Below are 27419 nucleotides of genomic sequence, written 5' to 3'. Positions count from 1 at the left end.
AATGTTTAATTTATAGAACTGAAAGCAAAGCTAATTTGCATCACATAACTGAAGTAAGTAATCAAACTGAACTAAAGGATTTTTGCTTAAGTTTTAAAAGAAAATGAAATATTTACTGAGTGGATTTTATGTGCACATTCCCTCCCCCCCCTCCACTTGGTTAAAAATAAAAACAAGATTAAGACAAAGAAAAAAGATTTTTGCTCAAGAATCAAAAGATAGAAGAATATGCCTGCACTCTATCAAGTCAGTATAATCAAGGCTTGGACAAAGAAAGGCAAGATAAAAATTAATGAACCAGATTTTAGAATAAAAAATACCCCTCAACCCAAATCAGTGAAATCGAAAGCTGTTCAGGTAGGGTTTCTCCATTAATGCAGAAAGTCTTACATAAGTCTTTGGAAATGGTTTTTGAGTCCTCTAATCTGTGTAATTAGCAAATAATCCACTGGCAACAGTGAGAGAGAGCTAAGTAACTAACAGAAGTGCTTTACAATCAAAATTATTTTGACTTCCTTGTGCATAATGTTACAATGACCAATTAGTACTTGTTAAACATCTTAGGACTCACTATTGTCAAGGACCCACTTAGTAAATGTGGAGAGGTTCATGGCCAGGAGATGAAATAACTGGTGATGATCTCCTCCCCCTCCCTCCCCCAACTACAGAAACTCTTGAATACTTTGTGTCAAAGAAGAAATTCTAACCAGTGGGTGGATAATTAGCAGAAGGAAACACCTCTTCAAGACTCTATGAGATTTAGATAGAATATAGAATAGATACAATTTCTAACACTCTAAGCCACTCATTTTAGAATATAGTATCCCTCGGGCATATGGGATACTATTGCGGATATCCCATAAAACAGATAAAACCCCTGAAGCACCCACATTAAGACAACAATCCCAGAGAATAAAAGGACCAGCAGCATCTCAATCAGTAATAAAATGAGTTTTCTCATTTCCCAGACTTCCAGGTTTAGAGCTGGAAGGGGACTTCAACATCAGCTGGTCTCACCACCTCCTTTTCCAAGCTAAGTTACTTGCACAAAGTCACTCAGGTATCAAGTGGCACAGCAGAGATTCAAACTCTGACCCTTTGATGATCAAAGAGCTCAGTGCTGTTTTCACCAGTCTTGACCTTTCACTCTATACAGCTGGCCAGACATCCTCGTTAAATCCTACCTGAGTTTTGATCAATCCACTGAAGCGAATCCATATGAGCATTCAAAATTTTACAGATCTGCTGAAGCTAAAAAAAAGACCAAAAAAAATTAAATAAATATATGTTAGGTTCTGATCCTCTCACCTGAAAGAGAAACAAGAGTGAATAAAATGAACTGAAGGTTGCGTTAAATACTCAATTGGACCCTCTTTGTCTCCTCGGTGATACAAACTTGTTTTGGAGAGAAGTAGGAGTACATGTTGCTTTCTGCAACTTTCTATTTGTCAAATTACAGCAATGCCTCAAAACAACTGTTTATGAGCTGCCATGCATACAAAATAAAGTATTGGGGAATGTTCCATCCAAAAGGGGTTTTCAGGATAGTAAAGGCCATGAACAATGAGACGGGACTTAAGACACTGCCAATTAGTGGGGAGAAGTATAGGAGAAAAACAGAAACCAAATTAGTACAGGCTAAATCCAAAGTGCTTGAAGATCTGATGGAGAAGTCACTGGCAGCTGGAGAGGGGATAAAGATTAAGGTCTTTCACATCCCCCCCACAATAGCACAAAGAATATTGATGTGATTCAAATGCTTCAACTCATATGAAAAGTTTTATTTGGAAAAACAAAACAAAAACAAAAAACAGAGGATGATGGCAAGGGGTTTTGTGAGTAGGGAAAAATGGCTTCTATTTTTTCAGTAACCACAAATACACCTGAAGATATAGTGCCATCTCTCTCAATCTCCCTTTCAAATTTCCTATCTGATATTTTTACATAACCGGGCAGCTAGGTGCTATAGTAGATACCGCACCAGGCCTGTAGTCAGGAAGAACTGAGTTTAAATGTGGCCTCTGGCCTTGGACAAGTTACTTAACCTAGTTTGCTTCAGTTTCCTCCAGTTTCCTCCTCTCTAAAATGAGTTGGAGAAGGAAATGGCAAATCACAAAGAAAATCCCAAATGGAGTCACAGAGAGGCAGACACAATTGAAAAATAACTGAAAATTTTAGATAACCAATCTATACTTGAAACTCCTAAGGTAACAGATTGGATTTTACTCATAGATTGGACAATATTTTGAAAAAAATGAAAGCATCATAAGAAAATTAGTTAGATATGAACTGGCACTTTGACTTTCAAACAATACTGAATGAATGAAGTGACTATATTTAAAAGATTCTTTCTAAAATCCCAAATATTTGTGAATAATTTTGAAAGCCCCACACCAAAGTAGTAAATTAGAACATTGTTATTGCTGGAAATGCTACCACCAAATGAAAAGAAATGATTTTTTTTTTTTTTTAGCAAGAGTCAAGTCAAAATAGCTTTTGCAATCTTTAAAAAAAAATAAAATTATGACATAAATACCAGTCTGAGAGAAAAGGGAAGATTTTCATGATTTTAGATTTTTTTTTTCTGACAAATAAAAGCAAGAAAGAGCCTTGTATATGAAAGCTATTTCTAGGCTCTGGAAGACAGCCCATAGAATCTGTTTTCTTGCTCGAGTTATGATAAATCCGCTACAAGCAAAGTATTGTATGACAAATATTTCTTCTGGTTTCTATCCATTGATTTCTCCTGGCTGAGCACAGAGCTGAGCTCTTCGTGCTTCTGTTCTGCCATCACAATTAGCAATTATAGGTATACTCCATTAAGCTGCAGAGGGGCATTTAGCTAGACAACAAAGTTAGACAAGAGATATTGTTCTTAGTCCATGATAGAGAATCATGGGGAAGTCGGCTGCAGGATAGGCCTGGGCTGCTTATATAGGGATTAGGAGACCTGATGCTCCAAACTGGAGACAGCTGCTGGGTTCAGTCTGCTAGATAGTGAGGCCAGAAGGATAAACTTACTTGAGAGGGACCTCTCTGTCAGCTAGACAAAGGATAAGAGTAAGGGTCCCTGGTTAAAGAATCCAGTGACATCTTGAAAGATAGATTGAAGAAGGGGCATTTTTCCTATTTAGGAATCCCAATTTCAACTTAAGATTTAGCTAGAGAATGAGAAGGTACAATATATCTTCCCAGTGGAGAGAGCAATGGAAAACATGCCCTAGAGGCAGGGGTCCTCAAACTTTTTAAATATGGGGCCAGTTCACTGTCCCGCAGACTGTTGGAGGGCTGGACTATAGTAAAAACAAAAACTTTGTTTTGTGGGCTTTTAAATAAAGAAACTTCATAGCCCTGGGGGAGGGGGTTAAACGTCCTCAGCTGCCGCATCTGGCCCGTGGGCTGTAGTTTGAGGACCCCTGCCCTAGAGGTTATCTTAGGGGCTTCAAATACAGATTAGATTCAATTTTAGATAATAGGTATCAAATATCAAATATCACTGAGCAAATAGAAGATAATCACCAAAAGCTCCCTTCTCTTTATTCTAGATCATAAAAGCAACAGGGTTGCTTCTAACCAGCGAGCTGTCAATCTTGCCCTGTTCTATGAGGATATTGCTGGGGAGCTGGGTGTGTTTTGGGGGGCATAAAGGAGCACCCTTAAGGAGTAAGGAGACAACTTAGCAAGCAGCAGGCTACACAGGGGATGTACAAGTAAATAAAGTTGACAAATGGGCTGAGCTGGCCTTGACTCTCAGTCGTACAGTCAGGGCTGGCTGCACCAATGTTGAGTAGTGGGCTATGCCTATACCTGTCAATTCCCCCTCCTCCAAGAGCACAGTGCTTCCTGCCAAAAACAAAGACATCATCTGATCAACTTTACTATCTCCTCTACAAACACCCCAAAACTGCAAAACAAAACAAAGAAAAACAAATGGTTACAAATGATACAGCAGAAGAGAGGGGCTGGCACATGTGCCTCCTGGGCCCTCTTTCTTCATTATGGAGAAATTGGGTATCAATCAGCTCCATTTCCATAGTCGGCCCTACTGAAAACAGAGACAGATTTCTATTCTTTATAACAAAATTGTAACAAAAGTCCTAACTTACTTTTATTAAAAAGAAATGGCCACATAAAAAATTCTTGACTGTCTAGGCAAATTCAGGAAAGCCATCATTTTGCTAACTGGATCTGGATTTCATCCAGGTAAGGAACACACTCTCTCAAAGCAGGTTTCCAACTGCTTTGCAATTTACTTTAAACATCATCTGCATCAGTGGGAGGGAAGTGACTTGAGGGTCACCAGTAAGTATTTCAAGGCTAGCTCTCTACACACTACACCACCCTGCCTCTCCACAAGGACTATTTAAAATTTATCTTATTTGGAATCTTGTATATTAATTTGGAGACCTAGAAGAGACTTAAAGGAGTAAGCATTTCGTAGCAGAAGTGAACAATGGACGCCAGAGTGAGGTTGGAGTGGGTGTGGACAAAATCCATTTTTCCTCGTGGACCCTTTAGCTTCCTCACGTGCAAAACGACAATGACAATTTCTGCATTAACAGTCTCCCAGGGTTGTTAGGATCAAGTGAGGGTGTGTGTAAAGTGTGTCAACAAGTCAACTTTCAAGTGTCTTCCCGCCCAAAGTATCAGAGCTTGTAGAGGGTCGGTTAGTGGGGAAACTCTGGGGAAGGTATTCAGCCCAGAGAGAACCTGCTGACAATGTCTGGTTCGACTCCCCATCTCCCCTAAGGGCTCTCGGCCTTCCTGAGGAGTCAGGGGGCGGTGGGTGACAACCTGTGTTGTGACTGAAGCAGAGTGAAAGCAGGTGGAAGCGTGATACCAGGTGGCAAACTACGTACAAAATCAAATTGTTTATGTGGTCCTACGTGCTCAGTGTTGTTTTTGTTATATTATATAAAGGGGAAGGGCCTTGAAATAATCAGACTCCATTTTCCCATCATCCTCAGGAGTCCCACCTCATCACTTCTCCACTAGGAAGGTATATTTTAATCACCTCAGTGTGGGGACTTTAGAAAGCAACGTTACATTTTGTCACCCCAAATTGGAGGCTCTAGAAAGCAGGACACAACAAGAGTTAGCTAAGGGCTAAAGGTCTCCTGGCTCCCAAGCCAATAAAATTTCCACCACACCATGCTACTCTTTGCTTCATGATTTGGCAGGGGGATGCCCGAGGCACATAAAAAATGACTCTAATGAATTAGCATGAATAGCTAAGTAATGACTAGACACAAAAAGGTTTTTCTTTAAATAAAAATGACTTTGGAGTTTTGTGGTAATGAAATTTTGTTATAATGAATGGACTGATGGAAATCAGTCTCCAGATCTGGATAGTAAATAGAGCTGATGTTCAGATTATTCACAGTGAATGTAAAAAAAAAAAAAAAAAAGCACAGAAGTCAACCAAGTGACCCACCTAGACTTCTTCACCACTGCCAACCATAATCATCAATTTAAAAAAAAAAAAACAAGGCTAGAATCGCACACATTCATACCATCAGTCCCTGCTACAGGAGCAGGTTTAGAAACAACCCTTACATCGGAATAGCTATCATATCACGTTGGGAAGGGGATTCACTTCTATAGCCAAGGCAATTGTCAGAGGAAACAACCCATAATTTCCCCAAAGAAACAAAGGAAAATAGTATTATTAGCCAGCTACATCATGGATTTAAGTCCAGTTTCTGTGGAATGGTTAGAGAAACTAACGCCCATTTATACTGCTTTTTGCTACGATAGCATGTTCTGAATTCTAAACAAATAAAACCTTTTGCTATGTTATAACCTATTTGCCCATGAACAAAGATAAGTCACTCAAGCATACAGAGAGTTAACATACAGATACACACATAACCCAAAGGGGTGGGTGGGCAATATGTGAAAAGGTACATACATAGAAGGAGGTGAGAAAAATCAACTAGGAGAAAACATAGAGGCTTCACCACAGAAAATGGTTAGGGAAAAGTTACACATGAGAAAGTGTACCGGGTAAACTTCCTTTAAATTTTGCTAATTCTAGAGGTAGGCACAGACTTGAAAGAAGAAAGAAGACAATTGTTAAATGGAATCAAGGAAGGACATTGGCTTCCAGACCCGCAGTGGGGCAATACTCACTGGGTCACTGGTGTCAGGAGGCCCTCCCGACATGTTCAGGTGCTCAATAATGTCCTTGAGGTCTTGGGCCATGCGCTTCAGCTGAGCATCTATATTTTCTGCTAATTTATAACTGTAAAATAGCAGCAACGTTTCAAATTAGTTTCATATAGCAGGATTTAAGCAGGGAGGGTTTTTCTGTTAGGTACTAAGAGACCTACACTTGGCGTACCCCCCATGTGACTACTGACACCTCCTGGGTGAGGCATTCAGGGAATCGCAATCTGAAATCTCAAATCTGAAACAGGCCAAAGTTAATCGGCTTTTGAATGACCCTGACTTCACTAACAACACCCTGTTCCACATTCTAAGCCATTTCAGTAATAAAGAACTCTTGAATGCTAAAATTATTACAACATTCTAGAGTATGCAAAAAAAAAAAAAAAATCTGTTCCCCGAGTCTGTGATGAGTCAGTAACAACTCACATTTCTGAAGCACTTAAAGGGTAACAAGACACTTCCCTTATAACAACCTTAGGAACCAGGGGGAGTTCAGGAATTATCATCTCCCTTTTACAGATGGGGAAATCAAGGCTCAGATTGGGGCACTCCTTGCTTAGGGTCACACAGGTACCTGAAATGTACCTGAAATGGAATTTAGAACCCACTCATTCCACCCTAAATCCTTTTTACTTACACAGTGCTGTCACTTACAGGCGCCCTGATAAAATTCTTAACTCACTAACCAGCCAAAAGGAAAAAAAAAATGTGCATGTAAAAATTTGAGAACTGAAGGGAATGGAAGCCTTTTCAGATTTAAAGGTTTCCAGTGATTCAAGTAGATCTATTAATAGGGCATTTGCTGTTTTTCTCTGCCTAGGCATGGAGATCACTTGTGTAGGTCAACAAAAACTGGAGCTACTGTTTTAACATAAGATAAATTTGATTGCACAGAACAATTCAGGGAACATTATCTCCTCAAAGATTTCTTCATGCCCTTGTTAAGACCTCATGGCCAAAGCTGTCTGTCTGTTCTCTGGATACTGCACAAGACAAAAATAAATTCCTAGAATACAAAGATTCACAAAGGTTAAAACATAAAACCAGAATCAGAACTGTGCTTTTATCATGTTCTTAAGTTGTTTCATGGGTTAATTGGTAAGTCCATCTTTTCATAAGGATAACTCACTAAGAAGACTTGATTTACTTATGTTCTCCAAATATTTTGTTATTTTGGAGAGAAACAAAGTAGGAGAGCTGCGGTGGGAAAACAATGGGAAGAGTAAGGAAGACACAAATCCAAAATACTCCTCAAATACAGCTGCCATTTTACATGGGAGAGTCAATTTTACTTCAAATGAATAAAGTGCTTTGAAATAGCAACTGATTTATCAATAAAACAAAGCGTATGAAGATTGGGTCCAGAAAGTGCCCATATTACGACACTTAGCAAATAAAACTGCTTTAGTATTTCTAATCCGAGAACACATCTGACAGGTATAAATGTTTCTGATAATGCAACAGTTATGTGTGATATCATCCCTACTTTACAACATGTATAATAATTGTTAGAAGAATGACTTGGCTTCCCAGGAGTCTAGAAAAACCAGACATTGAGAGAGCAAGCAAATGTTCAGAATAGGCCTTGCCTCTTTCTGCCAGTCTTTCAGACCTACCCTCCAAACCTTTTTCTCTTTAACAAGGCCTTTTCATGGTTGCCAGAAGCCCCAGTTGGCCGTATTCTTCCAAACTTGACCAAAGCACTCACGTTTTCTCTCGTTCCTCATCTGCATGTTGCAGGTAGATAGTCCCACTCTGCTCCTTCACAGCATCTTCCAAAGGAAGCAGCAGGTCTTCTAGCTCTTTCTGCTGTGATAGGATGAAGTCTAATTCTTGGTCCAACCTAAAGAAATAACTCCAGTAAGCTGAGGAGCTGAAGAACAGCAAGAAGTGACCAAAGAGAGCAGAGTACCTCAAGAAAGCAAATTCCCTCATCTCCTAACCGGGGGGCCAAAATTCCTACCTTTTCTGATCCAGCTTCACTTTCTCTACTTCTCTGTGTAAAGTAGTAATCTAAGAAACAAATAAGAATGTGTAACAATGAAAATCATGCTGCTCCAAAACCAAAACAAATCAGAGTAAAAGTCAATACGCCTGTGACAGGCAGACTTAAGTTATCTGTAATAGTCATCATAGGAGAATTCTTTCTTTGGTTTATCATAATGATTGAAAATTACCTTCTTACCTTCTCACCATTCTCAATTAATGTCCGGTCCCAAGCATTCACCTGCGTGGCTTGCTGAAGGAAATGTTTTTCTTGGTCCTCCAGTTCGAGACTCCATTTATTGATCAAACTTTCCAGCTGAGCATAAGTCATCATAGGGGTTACACTGAAAAAAGACAAGGATATCACCCCATGGTAGGTACAATGATTCTTCGATTAAGAAGAAAAAAAAATCACTATTAAGAGATAGGGACATTTGCGGACATTTGTTTTACCCACCACCATCCATCCCTGTCATCTTTCCAGGTAAGTCCGTCTAGGTCTCTCTCAAAAAGTTCTGAGAAAGTTATTATAGCACTATCACTCAACATATCTTAAGCAATGGCAACCACTGATGTCAAAGAGACAAAAAAGAAAGAGGAAAGCTAAAGCCCTATTTTAAGGAGAAGGGTGTGTGCAGTAGAAAATGGCTAGAGAAAGGGGGATCTGTAGGATCAGAATGAATAATAGTAACGGCCTCCAGTTTTGAAAGAGCTACACCAAGGAACTCTGGAAGCAGAGGTCATTCTTTTTTATAGTCATTTCCTTGGCTTCCTCAAAGCCAGATATGGGGGTGTGGAGAGAAGAACCAGACACAAATAAGTAGAGATGAGAAATTCAGTCACTGTCTAACAGCATGATCGTAAGGATGATTAAGTGGCAAAGTGGGAAAGACTTAGCTACTCTGAGCAAAACTGTCAATCCAAGACAATGATAAAAAATACTGTCCCATCTCTAGAGAAAGAGAACTGATAAATTCTTTAAGTGCAGACTTAAGTATACTTTTCTTTAATTAATTTTTTTTTAAATTTGTTTTGTTTTGCACAAAACTAATATGGAAAATTTGCCCATTCTTCCTCTACCTTCCTCCTCCTAATGCATTCCTTCATTTAAAAACAAAAAAAACAAACAAAAAAAAAAAACTCATCTAATTTAAAGGCCTCATTTCTCAAAAATATAGAGAACAGAATCAAATTTATAAAAATAAGAGCCGTTCCCCAATTGATAAATGATCAAAAGAACAGTTTTCAGATGAAGTAATCATGGCTTTCTATAGCCATGTGAAAAAATGCTCTAACTCACTATTGATTGGAGACAAGCAAATTAAAACAATTCTGAAGTACTACCATTTCTCTCTTTACTGGGTATGTACCTATTATTAGATTAGCTAATAGGAAAGAAAAGGAAGGTGACAAATGTTGGAAGGGATGTGGGAAAATTGAGACACTAATTCAGTATTGGTGAAGTTGTGAACTAATTCAACCATGCTGGAGAGCAATTTGGAATTATGGCCAAACGGCTATAAAAACCATGTATATGCCTTTTGACCTAGCAATAACACTACTAGGAGTGATCCCAAAAGAGGTTTAAATTTAAAAAAAAAAGAAAGAAAGAAAGAAAAAGACCTATATGTACAAAAATATTTATAGCAGCTCTTTTCTGGGGGCAAAGAAATGGAAATTGAGGGAATGCTCATCACTTGAGGAATGGTTAAATAAACTGTAATATGTGATTATGATGGAATACTATTGTGTCATAAGAAATGATGAGCAGAATGCTCTCAGAAAAAACTGGAAAGACCTCCAGGAGGTGATTCAAAGAGAAATTTACTGTGTATAAAGTAATAGCAACATTGTAAGATGGTCAGTTGTGAATGACGTAACTATTCCCAGCAATACAATGACCCGAGACAATTCTGAAAGGCTTAAGATGAAAACTGCTATCCCCATACAAAGAACAGTGTCTGAATACAGATGGAAATATGCACTGTTTTTTATCTATTTTTCCTGAAGGTTTTTTTTTGCTCCATGTTTTCTTTTACATTACTATTTTGGAAATGTTTTGCAGGACTACATGTGTATTTATTGAATTGTTTGCATTCTCAATGTGGATGGGGAAGGAGGACTAGAACTCAAACGTTTTAAAAATTGGGGGAAAATAATATAAAATAAATTAAAAAAAAAAACCCAAAAACCTATGCTCTCTAAGTATATTCCTTCTTCTATTTGCCCTGATAATAAGAATGTTCTTAGGAGCTACAAGTATCATTTTCCTGTGCAAGAAGGTAAACAGTTTAACCATATTGAATGCCTTATGGTTTCTCTTTCCTGTTTACCTATTTGGGTTGGAGGAAAGGTAGAGCCAAGATGGTGGAAGTAGGAACTCACACCCAACTTCTCCCCCAAACCATTCCAAATTCCTTTAAATAATGACCCTAAAAACTCCACCCCAAAAGACGGAGTAGAACATTTTACAGCTGAAGACAACTGAGATCAGCAGAAAAGGTCTGTGACATCAGAGTGTACCTCAGATGTTTTCTTTATGAATTTGGACACTAAGATATTTGGAATATATAAGTTTATTACTGATACTAGTTTGTTCTTTATGATTCCCTTTAACATAATACAACTTCCTTTTTAAAATCCCTTTTATATTTTTTAATGTTTGTTTTTACTTTGATAGCCTGATAGCAGCTCCTGCTTTTTTGAATATACCTAATATATAGCAAATTTTCCTTCTATCCCCTTAGCTTTTATGTATGTCTTTGCTTTTCAAAACATGTTTCTTATAAGCAACAGATTGTAGGGTTTTGTTTTCTTACTCAATCTGTTACTCTTTTTCATTTTATTGGATTGTTTAATTCATTCTATTTAAAATTATAAGAGTTAAGTTTATATTTCTTTCCCTCTTCTGTTATAAACATGGTATTATGTTCCTTGAGTGACTTTAATCTTTTTTTTGGTGGCCCTTTCCAAAAAGGATTTCTCTCACTCTCTTCATTATCTATTCTCTTTTTCTGTCTATTCTAGAATCTTTAATTCCAACCCCTATAATTTTCTGGTTTCTCTTTTTTTCTCTGTATTCCTCATACAATCAAAGCAAGACATTCATTCTAAGCTCTTCTCCCATAGAAATTGTTTCTCTACTGCTTTATAGGACTTATACCATGGACTGCCCTGTTCCATTGTGCCTCACTCTCAGAACAACGCCATCTACTGCAGGTGACAGAGAAGACATTGGCCCATAGTGGAGCCTTTCCTCTACCAAGTCCCTGATGTTGCAGCATACTACTAATTTATACCCTCTGGTGATGATCTTTTCCCCATTTGCCTCAAAATCTCCTCCCTGGTTCCATGCTCTCCCACTCCTCCAAATGTGCGCTGCTCCCAGAAGCTCTAATTGCTTCCCCATTCCCAGGTAAGATGAATATTTTTTAAGCACCGAATTCCCCAGACCACACCCAGCCCCCGATTTAGTGTGGAGAGCTAAACACGCTCTAGCCTACTGCAGCTTGGAATTATTGAGCTTAAGTGATTCATTCATTTCAGCTTTCCTAAGTAACAAGAATTTTAGTATATGCAACCATGTCCAGCGTCTATGTCCTTTGACTCAGCAATGACACTCTTGGGCATATACCCCCAAAGAAGTCAAAAACAAGAACAAAGATCTAAAATAAATATTCACTTGTGGCAGCACAAGAATTAAAAATAAAGTAAGTGCTCATTATTTGAAAAATGATTTTAAAAAGTGATGATATAATTTAATAATAATCAGGATTAATTCAGAAAAAGGTAGGAAGATTTGTACGAAGTGATAAAGAACAAAATAAGCAAAATGGCTAAAACAAGATAAATTAACAGATCACTAAAATGAACCTGAACTTTTGAGTTATGGTAAAATCAATGAAGGCCATGAAAGAGAGGTAATGAAACATTCTCCCTTACTTATAGCAGAGAGTTGAGGGAACACTAGAACATACTACTGTATATGTTATTAGAAATGTTTTTTGTCATAAAAAAAAAGAACCTCAATCTGGAGAGGTGGTGAGTGCAAAATGACTGATTTAGAAACAAAAGGTATTAGTTTTTTAAAGGGTATGCTGTTTTTTTGTCCACGTTGCTATCCCTAGCACCTTTCCATTTTATCTGGCCTCTGATACTTTATAGCTGTCACAAATCTATGTCTTAATTTCCACACGTATAAAATGGGCATCATAGAATTAAAGATTTAGAACTGGAAGAGACCAAAGTTATCTAATTCAGTTCCTTTAGTTGCCCTTCCTTTTTCCTTTGCTGAGTAGTCTCTGGTTCCCGTTAGTGTGTTCAGAAGATAAGTGAGCAAAGGTAAATCAGTAAGGAGCTCAAGTGTTCCTGTGAACTGGGAGGCACCAACATGGATGGTGGGTAGCTAGGAATAGGAGAAAAGGAAACAGAATATGACTTCTTACTTGATAGGAATCATTTTAGAAGACAAGTTCACTGGAATGATATGACTAAGAGGAGTCCCTATCCCAAAGAGGACTAGTTAGCTTTGGCTTTGCTCCTTGCTGGAGCACCACCCAAGGCAGTATTGGAAATCATAAAAATCACACAAGTCTTTACTGGGGTTGGACGAAATGGAGCCTACCAGTTTTGGGATGGGGGAATCTCTTGATCCATTGAGGGCCTGCAAATAAAAACATTTTTGGTTTTTCTTTGATGCTTCATGAACCCAAGTGCTTGCTTCAAAGGGTAACAGAGGGGAGTACCAGATAATGAAGTTCTCAGATTCTACTTGGGTGATCACAAATGAATAAGAAAAATACTATCTATCTCTAAGGGGTTGTTGTAAAGATAAAATAAGATAACATATGCAAGACACTAAATGGGAGGTGGTGGTAAAGGGAAAGGAATAAGTATTTACTTCTCACCTACAACATGGTAGATACTGTACATTTACAAATATGATCCTCACAACAACCCTGCAAGGTGGATGGGTGCTATTATTATCCCCATTTTATAACTAAGAAATTAAGTGATTTGCCTAAGGTCACATAAGTCACAAGGCTGGATTTGAGCTCTGGCCCCATGCTCTCTCCACCATGCCTTTATAAACTATAAGTATTATCTCTAATTTCTCTTGCATATATTTTGTTTGAACAATTATCTTCATGTTGCCTCCTCCATTAGACCGTGAGCTTCTTGAGAACAGGGACAGTTTTTGCCTTTCTTTGTATTCCCAAGGCCTGCTATCTAATTTGATGCCTATTGGCCAATAATCCTATATCAGCTTTTATGACTAATTTGTGCTAGGTCTGTCAGAAAAATATAATAAAAACTTTATTAAATATGGCATATAGGGCTTAAACCCATTCTCAGGAAGAGAAGGAGAAGGAAATACTATTGGTTCCTCACCTTCCTTTTCACTGGCAATATTTTTGATATTCTCCTTTTCCAGCTGCTGAACCTGGAATCAGAGTATTTCTCCTACCCATCTCACCTGAATTCTGGTACTCCTGACCTTAACCAAACATGGCTCCATTCAAATTTGGCTTAGCACCCCAATTCGGATCTCTTCTGTTCCTAATTTTGCCATTGGCTGTGCCTCTTTTCCCTGAGATCCTGACTTCTATGTTTCTATGGCAATTTGATCTCGGTCCTTAATCCTTTGCTTGTCCTCAGGACAATAACGGCTAAACCAAATACTGTGTTTTGTTGATCTAACAGCTTGTAATTAGAACATCAGTTACATTAAAAAACCACTAAGCTAAAAACTGAACAGCTATTTTGCTGATTGTCATTAGAAAACCATGAGTCCCAGAAGACATAAGCAAAAATCAGACATTTCAAGCTTTAGCTTTAGTGAGATAGGACCACCTCCCATCATCTAAGGACACTAGAATAAACATTTATGAGTTTCAAAAGGATTCAAATGATGGGAAAAAAAATTAAAAATAAATAAGTTAAAAGTAGTAGATTTACTTTCTATATGGCCCTCATTAAAAGGTTGCTATAAACAAAGGATTTCTTGGATAGTGCTATTTTTTGCAACAGTGGAATACATCGTAACCAAAGCCCACAAATAAAGTCTAGCCCCAAGAATCAAAAATTTGGGCTGACTCTGAGTCTTAGCTTTGACGCTAACAAACTGATGTGACCTTAGACAAATCACTCCCTAGGACTCAGTATGGGCTAAGACTAGATGGTCACTGAGGTGCCTTCCAGGTTATGAGTCTATGGCTTATTTTCTCCCAGTATTTAACAAAGGCAAATACATTAAACATTCCTTTCACTGGGTTGCAGAAATCTAATTTCTAAATGAATCTGGATTCAGAAGTAGTTTCTCTGTATTTGAAATGTCTTTGGAAGATACTCAAGCGACCTATGTGCACCCAGAAAGTTGCCTGACTGTGTGTGTCTCATCAGTGAGGTGCATGCAGAAGAACTTGGAAATCAGGCCTCACCTTGGAGTTGTGCTAGCTGAGGACAAAGGGACACAGGTGGAAGGGACGGTGCCAAGGCCAGTTGTTGTCAGTGGCTTTAGATTCAAAGCAAAGCCTGGGGTGGAAACTGAAGTAGCTGAAACAAAAATATCTGAGATTAAAGGGGAGAATCAAGAGCCAATTATTTCAGTTATAAATCTCAAAGGCAGGGAAGACTGAGGGCTTGGATATAGTTATTGTTATGCTAGAAATAAAAAGGAAAGTGCCAATGGAAGACCTCCAGAGCTACACAGCATTTTCTTCTCCATGCTAGCCGGCAACACCGTCTCTGGCCAGAAACCTCGGCCTTGAGTCAAATAATCCCTGGCTACTTATGCCAGTGTTAACTCTGCAGGTGGAAGCTCAGAGCTTGACTGCCCCCATTACACTTTCCATCTGAAGAAATTCAATCAGACATCAATAAATTAGACAATGACTTTAGAATTATTCAAAATCAGTGGTTACTGAAAATCAACAAACGAGAATTTATTAAGAACCTACTATGTGCCACATATTGTGCTAAGTTTATAGATAACCAAAATAAGACAGTTGCTACTCTCAGAAAGTTTGTATTCTTCGAGGAGATACAAAGTATTCTCAGAGAAGTAAACATAGGCTATATACAAAATAACGGTGATGGGGGAAAGCACACTAACAAATGGGTGAATCAGGCAAGGTGTCCCTTCAGAAGAAGGTGGTATATAAAGGGAGCAGATTTTCAAGAGGTAGAAGAGAAGATAGAGTGTTCTAAGCATGGCAGGGGAGAAAGCTTGTGCAAAGGTGTAAAAATGAGAAATGGAAGGTCATCTGTATGAAAGATGGCAGACTATGGTAACCCTCCCCTATTGTTCTTTCTTCATATATTCAAGCAATTGATTTTTAGCTATTCTGCCTACCTTTTGACCACATCCCTGTTCAGTGATTATTTTTCTTCTAAAACACACATACACACACACTTTAACAAGGATTAATGCAATACTAAAGTAAAAAGGCAAAAGTGCTCCAAATAAGACTATCAATAGGAGAGGGAAGGAACTCCTTTATAAAGCTTAAAAAAAAAAAAAAACAACTTGTATTTTTGTGCATTTGAATGAATGGGCCTTTGGGATATATTATGTCTTTGATAATAACAAACATTCTGTTTCATATCTTTGCAAAGTCAGGAGGCCTAAGAAAACTTTTGCCTGCTAAATCTGTATGGTAAATTCTAGCAACTCGGCCCCCTTCACTCATTTCCAGCCATCAGGCTCCAGCATCAGTCTCACATATAGCCTAGATGACCTTCCTTAGTCAATTACCTATTCTATTATTTGGCCAGACCCCCAATTTCTCACAACTCTAGGTCTGCTGGTTAATCAAGGCCTAAGAGATTACACTGATCATTCCCAATTCAGGAGTCAAAAGTCAACAGGCTGCTGCTGTTTTAGCTTTCTTCTCTAGAGAAGGTAGGAAAGATATATCTAACCCAAGGGCAACCTTAGTTCCAGATCTGGAATGGGTATGTTAGATGTGGCAACTTCCCCTGCTGCCATTTCTTCCTCCGTAGGGGCAGGGTCCAGGGATGGCCACCCTCAAGAACTGATAATGGGCATCCTCTAGGTGGCAAAGTTTTGGGTCTGCCGGGGAGAATGGCACATCTTGAAGTGCCTTTTATCCAAACCCACAAAAATAGTAGCCAGAGGCTACATTAAAATTGGAGAAAGGATCTGCTGAACTAAACAGAACTGAAGCAATAAGTTGGGGGAGGGTTCATGAATCTCTCTCTCTCAATCCCTGAGCCACAGATATATCCCTACACACAATGAGTGTGACCAACAGATAAGGAGACTTTTATCTCATTGTTCTTGAAAGTATGATAAAAGCAAGTAGCAAATCATTAAACTCTACTCATCTCAACCCCCAGAGGGCATTTAGCTCTTATTTGGTTCTGGTCCATCTCTGAATACTTAAAAAATCAGATGTGGAATAGGACCAATTCAGGAGATGGAACTTCTCATCCAGAGTGGGCTTATGAATACATGCCTCTTTTTAGATAACCTCCAAACTGAAAGATTAGGTGTGTTCTTTAGGGCTGAGGCTGTTTCCATGTCTATCTTTTTATAGCACACTCATGGAATTAGGTAATAATTATAATCAGTCCTCAGTATCTGAGGGTATACTGGGGAGGACTGCACCGAAGTGGTGAATCCTCAGGGGCAAAGGGCTCACAGCAGGGTACCCAAAAGAGGCAGTAACCAGCCTAGGTCAGCTCCTGTGTCAATCAGCGTGGGATTGGCTTGTGAAGAACCCCTGTATTTCCAGTGGGCGCAAAGGGGAAAAAGGAGAGAACAAGCAGCCACAAGGCAACTAGATTCAGTCAGAGTTCATATTGGCTACAAATGCATTCTCCTATCCCTTTCTTCCTTTATACACTTAATAGAAAAGGATGAAGCTTTCATGGAGGGGGGACAGAATACACACAACTAACTCTGAGATGTAGCAATTAAGTGTACTAGAGAAGTGTAAGCCAAAGAGGTACCAGAGGCTTGAGGGGAATGGTTAGTATTAACTGCCTTGGGCAGAGATCAGGGAAAGACAGGAAGGAAGTCATCTGTGGCATAAGAATTGCACTTTAAGGGATGGTTTAAGGACAAGGACCTTTTTTTGTTGTATCTTTCATAGTACTGAGCTTAAATACTTGGCACAAAGCAGGTTCACTGTAAATCCCTGATTGAGTGAAAAAAAAAAAAAATCAAGGGAGCCAACTGCCCAAATGGATTGTGGTAGAAAGCCAACTTCCCACTCTCCTCTCCGAAGGCACTAGGTGAGGAAAAGCTGGGGTGGGGGGAAAGGCCAGCATCATTTCTATGTGGTAAAAGGAGCCAAGGGGGCATTTTCATACCTCTTAACAATAGACAGAGCTCCACCTTTGGTCTCGCATTTTCATGAAGGTGGAGCCTGATCTCAAGCAATAATACATATTTGGGAGCTACAATGTTCCTTAATTGAAGCTTTCAATACTCAATTTTTAGGAAAAATAGCTCGTGGGCTCAAAATTAGGCTCCATTGTGCTTTCTTGCTTTTTCAAACAACTATACCACATCGAAGGCAACAAAGGTATAGGAGGCATGATTGCAAATGGTGAGTAAACCCCCCCCTCCTTCTTCCCTCCTCCCCCCACCCAGGTCTGAGAAGGATTGGAGAGGATGGATCTTGCAATGTACCACAGTGGATAGAAGAATGAGGGAGCTGCTTGTCCTGAAAGATAACAAGCTCAATAACAAAAACATTTGGGCATTTTAAGAAGACTTTCTATAGAGGACCTTGGGCTTTAGCCCTGATCTACATAAGCCAATATCACAGAAGACGACCCAGCACCCACAAATTGTCCCCGAGTGCACAGTCACTTTGACATACTCCATATATCTGCTCCACAGAACAGAGATCTGCCTCACTAGTGCATTGCTTTCTTCTATTATTTTCCTGATCTGAGAAGAGAAGGCAGCATGGTGTGGTGGGAAGAATATTGGAGTAGATAACCTAGGAGACCTAAGGGCTCCTGACCCAGGCTTCACCAGGATTTGGGGGCAGCCATAAGCTTTTCAGCACCATAACCTCTTCTCTGATGCCTCCCACCTCAGGAGGTGCAACTGTGATCTAGAGGGTCCCTTCTAGCTCTAAAGTTTTAGGATTCCCTCCCTCTCCTCTGAAAACTTCAACTCATTCTCTGGGAACAGGAAAGACTGATCTAGGCCTTAATCCTAAGATCACCACCTTCATGATATTCCCAATTCCCATCAGCCTCAGCGTAAAATAAAAGCCTGCTTTTTAAATTCTCAACTATTCTACACCTAGTTTCTATAGCCCTGATAATTACCTTTGACTCTTCTGACTTGTCATACAACTCTGACATAGGAGATAGCAGTTAAATCTCAATGTTGCTCTGACAAGAAGCAGAGCAGTAAAATTGAAAAGGAAGGCCAGATGAACCTCGGACTACACCAAAGTGCAAATAGCAGATCTCATTTTAGAGACATGACATTTTAGGGCCACCTCTTAATTACTCCTAATGGTGAAAGGTCATGGGCTACACAATCCAAAAGAGCAGAGAACCAAAACTACTCTGCTTTGACTTTGCAACATATTTCTGAATTTACATTTAAACAGACTTTTCTTTCGATGCCCCTCTGATATTCTGGAATTTCACAATCCAAACCAGAGCTGTAAAAACCAGTTTTTCTTTCAGGAACCCTCTTTTGGTCATCAATTATTATCTTCCTGGGCTTAACTTTGTACTGGGAATGCTATGCTCTCTCTGACCCTGGCCAAGGACTCCCCTGTAACAAAGTGGGGCTATGCTGCTCAGCCCTGGGGGCAGCAAGTATTTAAGGGTTAATGCCTCCATGCATCAGAAGGAACCATTTTGGTTTAAAAGGTTCTCTCTTCCAATCATTAACATATATCCTACAGTAGGTCAACTTATACCCTGTAATGGATGACATGCTAATAAAATAATTAAGAAGAATCTAAAAGCAAGTTTGCTCAGGGCAAGTATAGCACCGATTGTTGCCAAATCAAAAAAATAAAAATTAACCCCAACAAAAGAGGAAACTGGGAAAGGAAAGACGGCCATCTTAACTGCATTCCTTGTATTTGGTTGTCTCAGTGGCATTCTACTGGTGCCCTGCCACTCAGAAACACCCACTCCCGCACACTGACATGGCCCTTTACTAGACAAAATCTCACTTGATCCTCAGAACAATCTCAACAATTTTACAAATTTCTCAGAAAGGTTAAGTGGTTTTGCCTGAGGTCACATATGCTAACAAACAGAAGATCTAGGGCTAAAAAACCCTAGGCCTTCAATTCTACTCTAGTGCCAGACTCCTAGTCCTAGCCACCCCTCAAAAAGCAGCTCCTTTTTTTGCAAGCATCTGTCTGAAAGGAGGTGCCAGCTCCAATCCAGTCTCTGATGTGTATTAGCTCTACAACCCTGAGTAAGTGCTTTCATCATTCATAAAATGGTGAAATTACCCGGGCTGTGATGAACTTGTAAGGAGACAAGGCCCACGAGTCCCTAGTGCTCTCCATGGTGCTGTGAATGCTAACCTTTTACCAGGATGCTGAAACTCTTTTCCAGTTTGGGGGGTCTGATTTAATGGCAGCCTCAGTGGCCTTCAATGCACTCCCTTCCCTCATGCATCCCAGAATCCCAAACTTACTAATAGCAGTAGTACTACTGGGTGCACTTGTTAAGGGAGGAAGCTTTAATCCAAATCCCAACACTCCAAGACCAGATGTTCCAGCTGAAGTGGATGGAGCTCCAACTGTAGGGAAAAATTACACATTACCTTTTAAATACAGTATAAAAAAGGAAAACATTTGAAAACCCTTTTGTGGATACTGTGATGATCCTGACCAAGGTTTTTTCTAGCATATTATTTTGTTTTATAAGAAAAGTAAAGCACAGGGAGGGAAAGTGAGTTTTCAGAAGTCATTTACCAAGTCATCAATTAAATGGGATCAGTTCAAGAGTTCGAAATTTTAATCTATGACTTGACAATATACTATACCTTCACAAAATGTGCCTTAGTTGTAAAGGAAGTCTATGTGAATCAAAAGAATTTTTCTAGATCACATTCATATTATAAAACTAGAGTCTCTTCATGCAATGAAGTGCTCATATCATTCTACTAACTAGCAGCCATTTTCACTGACTCGCCTATGCCTACTGCACTGGAGAGAGGAGGTTAAATATCCTCATTCTGATTCTGGCTGCAAGAAGAGTATCACTTCTCAGCAACTCACCACCCTCGAGAAGGGACTGAGGTAAGGTGGGACATTTTACAACATTGTAATAAGAGAACCAAGATCTTGCTAAAATGACGTTTCAGTAAGATGTCATAGAACCATCCCAGCAATGCAGATGTGAGGTCAACAGGAAAATTTGAGGGATGGCAAGGACTCTATTGAGATCCTGAAACCTTTGCTGACAGTTTAGACCTCAATTTTTTAACCGCATACAGAATAACAAAATCATTTGGGTCTTAGCACATTAGATAGAGCAAGATTCAATGCACTCAGAGATTTTATCTTGTCCCTGCCCCTTATTCCATCATCATAGTCACACAGGCAGTGAGACTTCCTCTTCCTTTTGACATACCTGAAAAAATACTCAATTTTTTTTTTTGCAAAGTCTGAAGAGTGTGATATTGTATAATCACAATAGTCACTTGTATCCCAAGTTCAGAACAAAAGCTATGTCTGTAAATCTAGTCGAGCTACTAATGAGAACAACAGAAGATGCTGCCTAATGAAGTAGAATGATAAATTTGACGGAGTAAGAGACATTCAGTTTTACTAACAAATTTGTAGCTAAGATCCCAGATTTAATGGAAGAGATTGGCTTTAAAACTGGTGACTTACCTGAGAGGCTTGGGGCAGAAGAGGTTGTAATGGGAGTATTTGCTATGGAAGAAAACAATGTAGGTCCAGAAGTGGTGTTGGGGGCAGCAGTTGTTGCTGATACTGGAAAAGAATTGGCATTACAGATTCAAATAAAAAACAAGTCCAAATACATCCCCTGAAACCTAAAAGCTACACAGAGTAAAAGCTTCAAAGAATAAAATGATAATACAAAGAGAGGAAGTAACCTGGTATACAGCACTTTACAAAGCAGTCTTATACCCATTATATTTCATTTATAGGAAACAAGGTAGAGATTAACTCCAAGTTACAGATGAGAAAACTGAGGTTAAGAGACTTATACTCTCCCGCAAATCAAATCACTTGCTAGTAACAGGCCTAGAAAGCAGAGGAGGATAACAACTTAGGCCTGACTCTTATCCGCTGCTTTCCATAAATTTTCTCTACAGGAGTTACTCTATGTGAGAAGTTCTTCTCTCCTTTAATTCTTTTGAATGTCTCAGGACAAAAGATCACTGGCACCATAAATCCGGTTTCATTCTTGCTATATGACTACCCTTTTCCAGTCACACAGACTCAATGACATCTCTGGCACCAGAAGCATCCATCTAACTTGTAGCCCATAAGACTCCTAAGTGCAGGATAATGCAAATTGAAATAGCAGTGGGAAATATTTCAAAACATAAAAAATTATTCCAATTATGTTAAACATGTGCAACATATATATATATATATATATATATATATATATATAAAAATATATATATATGTACACAGACATATATATATTTCCACAATTATCATGCTGCACAAGAAAAATCATATCAAAAAGGAAAAAAAAATGAGAAAGGAAACAAAATGCAAGCAAACAACAATAAAAGGACTGAAAAAGCTATGTTATATGATACACACTCAGTTCCCACTGTCCTCTTTCTGGATGCAGATGGCTTTCTTTATCACAAGTTCATTGAAATTGGCCTGAAACATCTCACTGTTGAAGAGAGCCATGTCCATCAGAATTGATCATCATATACTCTTGTTGTTGCCGTGTATAATGATCTCCTGGTTCTGCTCATTTCACTTAGCATCAGTTTCTGTAAGTCTCTCAGGCCTCTCTGAAATCATCCTGCTGATCCTTTCTTACAGAACAATAATATTCCATAACATTCATATACCATAACTTATTTAGCCTTTCCCCAACTGCTGGGCATCCACTCAGTTTCCAGTTTCTTGCCACTAGAAAAGGGCTGCCACAAACATTTTTGCACATGTGGGTCCCTTTCCCTCCTTTAAGATCTCTGGAATATAGGCCCAGTAGAAACACTGCTGGGTCAAAGGGTATGCAGTTTGATAGCCATTTGGGCATAGTTCCAAATTGCTCTCAGGAATTCACTTCTATTTGAGTTTGAGACCACTGCCTTATAGCACATATTATATACCATGTATCTTTCCATTGGTCACAGGACTACTTGTAATCCTGATTTTCCCATGCTCCTATGGTGGTGACTGAACAAGGAGACCACAGATTGAAAAAGGAGTCCCAGTGTCAGTGGAAAAATTGGGGGGATAATGAAGGGGAGAAAGAAGAGGGAATGGTTGAGGGAGGGAAGATGGAAGGATAATTAAAGCACAAAGCAGTTTGGAGTCATTGAAAGTAAAGTAGTTTTTCAGATGCAGTTGGCCAGATTTTTTTTCTCAATTCAATTCTAGGCCCAAATCATGTCTATTTGTTATTCCTATCCAACAAATAAATACTGCTGGATCAACTTAATGTTCTGTTCATCCAGCTATATGAATAATATGAGTTTGTCATCTTTGTTTTTCTCCTATACAATAATTAGAGGAATCTCTTTGACGATACTGCGGCTTTCACAAAAGAGGCTTTGGAATGTTTTTAGGCTCAAAGTAATAATAACAAGAGAACCTCCCCATTTGACTACAACATGGGAGAATCTATTCTACATACTGTTAATTTTAAAAAGTAATTTAACTTGATAGAACAAAATGCAAAGTACAGCCTATGATAGACATAAAAGGTCCAAGCGAAACCATGGGAGATGAGCTTTATAAAGACAGAGGAGATAGCTCTTCCTCTGAGATAAGAAGAAAAGATGGTTGAAGGTGCAGAGAAGATTGGAGATAGAAGGAAACCAAGTAGGCCAAGTTGGAGGTCCAGGTTATCTGCTGGAAGCAAGGACATGAAGGTGGGTTTGAGGGCCTGGGAAAAGGGGCAGAATGATCTCCATGTGACTTGACAATATACTATACCTTAAATCCAAGTGTTCTATGTAGATGACTTTCTTCTAATCTACCATTTTAATTAAAAAAGGACATGAAAGAGAATAAGTAGAAAATAAGATACACCTGATGCTAAGGAAAAGTAAAAGGCCCAGCTGAGGTTAAACAGCAAAGATTTGTGAAAGATTGAACTATGTCCAGAGAAAGATAAGACCTGGTATTACCTAGGGTTGGGTGTTATCAAGGAGGTGAAGTCAAGATGGGCAAAGATATTATTGGCTGTGAGATTCAGGATAAATGGCAAGTTAGGAAAACCCAGAAAGGAGCTAAGAAACTGAGAGAATAGGAAGAGTTTCAGGGAGCAAAGATTGTGAAAATACGAGTGAGGGAATGGGATAGTTGGAATGAGAAGTAGTTGTGGTCAGAATACCGTCCATGTCAATGTTCAAGATCTTGAATTCTAAGTGATGAAAAGGTCGAAGGCATGGACATTTTGGGGGCTGAGTAGAAGTGGAGGGAAAAATCAATCAGGGTTGAGGAATTGTGAGTCAAGGAGGTTGGTTAATTCTGAATTCATTTCCACTTGGAATATCCTATCAACTCAAATTAAACTTATCATCTTTAACCCAAACACCTTTCTCTCTGTTCATTAGTTCTTCCTTCTCCTATTCATCTATATCCTATCATTTTCATACAATTGTCTAGTGTATGAATTTCCAGCAACTCTCTTTTTGAAATGTCTCACATTTATCCCTCTTTCCATTCCTCATCTTAGGCCAGACCCACCATCTCATATGGGAGAATGTGATTTCTGCAAAAGCTAGAGCTAATATCTTTGACTATAATCTGCCTTTCTACTCTAGCATTTAGCCAGCTGCAGCGTCAATCATTTATGAAAACACTACTCTCTTCATCCATTTGGGAACATATAATGGCTCCCATAGCCTATGAAGCTAAGTACAAATTCCTTTTCTTTTTATTATTATAGAATTTTACTTTTTCAAATACATGCTAAGATGGTTTTCAATATTCACTTTTACAAAACCTTGCTCCAAATTTGTCTCTCTCCCTCTCCCCTTTCTCTAGACAGCAAACAATCTGATATAAACATGTACAATTCTAAACATTTCCATATTCCATCAAGAAAAATCAGATCAAAAGTGAAAAAAAAAACAAACACAAGTAAAAAACAGCAAGCAAACAAAAACAAAAAAGGTGAAAATACTATGCTTTGATCCACATTCAGTCTCCATAGTTCTCTCTGGATGCAGACCATACTTTCCACCACAAGTCTATCGGAACTGCCTTATATCACCTCATTGTTGAAAAGAGTCAAATCCATCACAGTTGATCATCACCTAATCTTGTTGTTGCTGTGTACAATGTTCTCTTGCTTCTAATCACTCACAAGTCTTTTCAGGCTTTTCTAAAATCAGCAGTTTCTTATGAAACAATAATATTCCATTACCTTCACATACCATAAGTTGTTCAGCCATTCCCCAAGTGAGGGACATTCACTCAATTTCCAGTTTCTTGTCACTACAAAAAGGGCTGCTACAAACATTTTTGCACATCTGGGTCTCTTTCCCTCTTTTATGATCTCTTTGGGATACAGACCCAATAGACGCTGATCAAATCAAAGGGTATGCACAGTTTGAAAGCTTGCTGGGCATAGTTCCGAATTGCTTTCCTGAATGATTGGGCCAATTCACAACTCCACCAACAATGTATTAGTGTCCCAATTTTCCCACATCCCCTCCAAAATTTATGATTACCTTTTCCTGTCATCTTAACCAATCTGAGAGGTGTGAAGTGGTACCTCAGAGTTGTCTTAATGTGCATTTCTTTAATCAATAGTAATTTAGAGCATGTCTTCATATGACTAGAAACGGTTTCAATTTCTTCATCTGAAAATTGTTCATGTCCTATGACCATTTATCAATTGCAGAATGACTTGTATTCTTGTAAATTTGAGTCAATTCTCTATTTTAGAAATAAGGCCTTTTTAGAAAACACTGGCTGTAAAAATTGTTTTCTAGCTTTCTGCTTCCCTTTTAATCCTGGCTACATTGGTTTTGTTTGTACAATTTTTTTAAATTAATATAACCTAAATTATCCATTTTGAATTCTATAATGTACTCTAGTTCTTCTTTGGCCACAAATTCCTTCCTTCTCTACAGATCTGAGAGGTAGACTATCCTTTGTTCTTTTAATTTGCTTATTCTTTATATTTATATGAACCCATTTCAATCTTATCTTGGTACAGGAATTAGCTATGGGTCAGTGCCTAGTTTCTGCCATACCATTTTCCAGTTTTCCCAGCAGTTTTTGTCAAATAGTGAGTTCTTATCCAGAAGGTGGAGTCTTAGGGTCTACTAAGCACTAGGTTACTATAGTCATTTGACTATTTTCTCCTGTGAACCTAACCTATTCCACTATTCTATTTCTTAGTCAATACCAAATGGTTTTGATGACCGCTGCTTTGTAATATAGTTCTAAGTCTGGTAGAGCTAGGATACCTTCCCCTTTGCATATTTTTTCCCATTAATTCCCTTGAAGTTCTTGACCTTTTGTTCTTTCAGATGAATTTTATTATTATTTTTTCTAGCTCTATAAAGTAATTTTTTGGCAGTTTGATTGGGATGGCACTGAATAAATAGATTAATTTAGACAGAATTGTCATTTTTATTATATTAGCTCGGTCTACCCATGAGCACTTGATATTCTTTCAACTGTTAAAGGCCTAATTTTGTGTGAAAAGTGTTTTGTAACTATGTTCATATAGTTCTTGGCTTTGTCTTGGCAGGTAGATTACTAAATATTTTATATTGTCTACAGTTATTTTAGATGGCTTTTCTCTTTCTATCTCTTGCTGCTGGGCTTTGTTGGTAATATATAGAAATGCCAATAATTTATGTGGCTTTATTTTTATATCCTACAACTTTGCTAAAATTGTTCATTGTTTCTAGTAGTTTTTTAGTTGATTCTCCAGGATTCTCTAAATAACATACCACCCAAATTTCTTTTTAAAGACTTCATGAATGCTGCCTTAAACTGAATGAGGCCCCGTTCGACCTATACAATGAGTTGTAGCAAAAGAATACTTCTTGGTTCTCAATATTAAAATTATAATCAAATCAAATCTCCTGGACAAACTATATCTCAGAATATTCAAAGAATATGCAGTTCTGACCACTAAGTCAATGTCAGTGATCTTTGAAAATTGTGAAAAAAGAGGACTATATATAGGCAAAAGTTGTAAACTATCTGCTTGTAAGTTGACTTTGATTCCTAGCAAAATTCTAGAAAGGATTATCACAAAAAATGGCTTCAGAGAACTTTGAATTGGAATCAATGAGCCCTAAGAGGCAGCATGGACTCCATAAGACCAGTTTGTGCCAGACTAATTTAATTTCCTTTCTCTTGTTGGCAAGCATATATCTTTTTAAATTAGCTTTCATGTCCTTTTTTAATTAAAATGGTAGATTAGAAGAAAGTCATCTACATAGAACACTTGGATTTAAGCAAGGCATTAATAAAGTTTTCCATAATATCCTTGTGGACAAGATGGAAAGGCATGGGTTAGATTAATTTGGAACTGGTTGACTGGACCTAGAGTCAATGGAATTATCTTAATCCTGCTGTAAGTATGTCATAGAGCTGTGTTATTGAAAATTGTTATGTGTCAAATTTATGGATACATGAGGATCAATGAATTGGGCATGCAACTAAAAAAGCTATAAAGGACAAATGAAAAACCTCCAATCAAATATCAAATTAGAAATTCTGAATATCAAAGGACAATTATAAGTAGGAAAACTGTTGCACTAATAAGTAAAATTAAGATTTGGTTTTATGAAAAAACCTTTGGTTAATTTGATTAGAAAAAGTAAAGAAGAAAACCAAATTATCAGTATCAAAAAAGAAAAAGGTGAACTTAACACCAATGAAGAGGAAATTAAAGCAATAATTAGGAGCCATTTTACCCAACGTATGCCAATAAATCTGACAGTCTAAGTCAGGGGTCCTCCAACTTTTTAAATAGGGGGCCAGTTCACTGTCCCTCAGACTATTGGAGGGCCGGACTAGAGTAAAAACAAAAACTTTGTTTTGTGGGCCTTTAAATAAAGGAACTTCATAGCCCTGGGTGAGGAGGATAAT

The 27419-nt window shown here is 38.3% G+C and overlaps 1 protein-coding gene across 4 annotated transcripts in view; it reads right to left on the bottom strand.

Moving 5' to 3' along the window:
* NUP62CL (nucleoporin 62 C-terminal like) overlaps positions 1-27419 on the bottom strand; it is a 61983-nt gene that overhangs the window by 14900 nt on the left and 19664 nt on the right. For 3 of the 4 annotated variants that reach the window (XM_051967817.1, XM_051967815.1, XM_051967818.1), the window contains 9 exons: positions 21021-21122; positions 19817-19921; positions 14598-14712; positions 12782-12820; positions 8357-8501; positions 8135-8184; positions 7880-8014; positions 6133-6244; positions 1185-1251 (listed from right to left, as the gene is read on the bottom strand). In XM_051967817.1, the coding sequence (XP_051823777.1) occupies positions 1185-1251; positions 6133-6244; positions 7880-8014; positions 8135-8184; positions 8357-8501; positions 12782-12820; positions 14598-14712; positions 19817-19921; positions 21021-21122 (870 nt within the window). The remainder of the gene's footprint in view (positions 1-1184; positions 1252-6132; positions 6245-7879; positions 8015-8134; positions 8185-8356; positions 8502-12781; positions 12821-14597; positions 14713-19816; positions 19922-21020; positions 21123-27419) is intronic. The other variant, XM_051967816.1, reaches the window with a different exon arrangement.

The sequence above is a fragment of the Antechinus flavipes genome, chromosome X (genome assembly GCF_016432865.1).
Source record: "Antechinus flavipes isolate AdamAnt ecotype Samford, QLD, Australia chromosome X, AdamAnt_v2, whole genome shotgun sequence".
Lineage (NCBI taxonomy): Eukaryota > Metazoa > Chordata > Mammalia > Dasyuromorphia > Dasyuridae > Antechinus > Antechinus flavipes.
The sequence above is the reverse complement of the archived record's forward strand: the minus strand, read 5'-3'. Positions and strand labels throughout refer to the sequence as shown.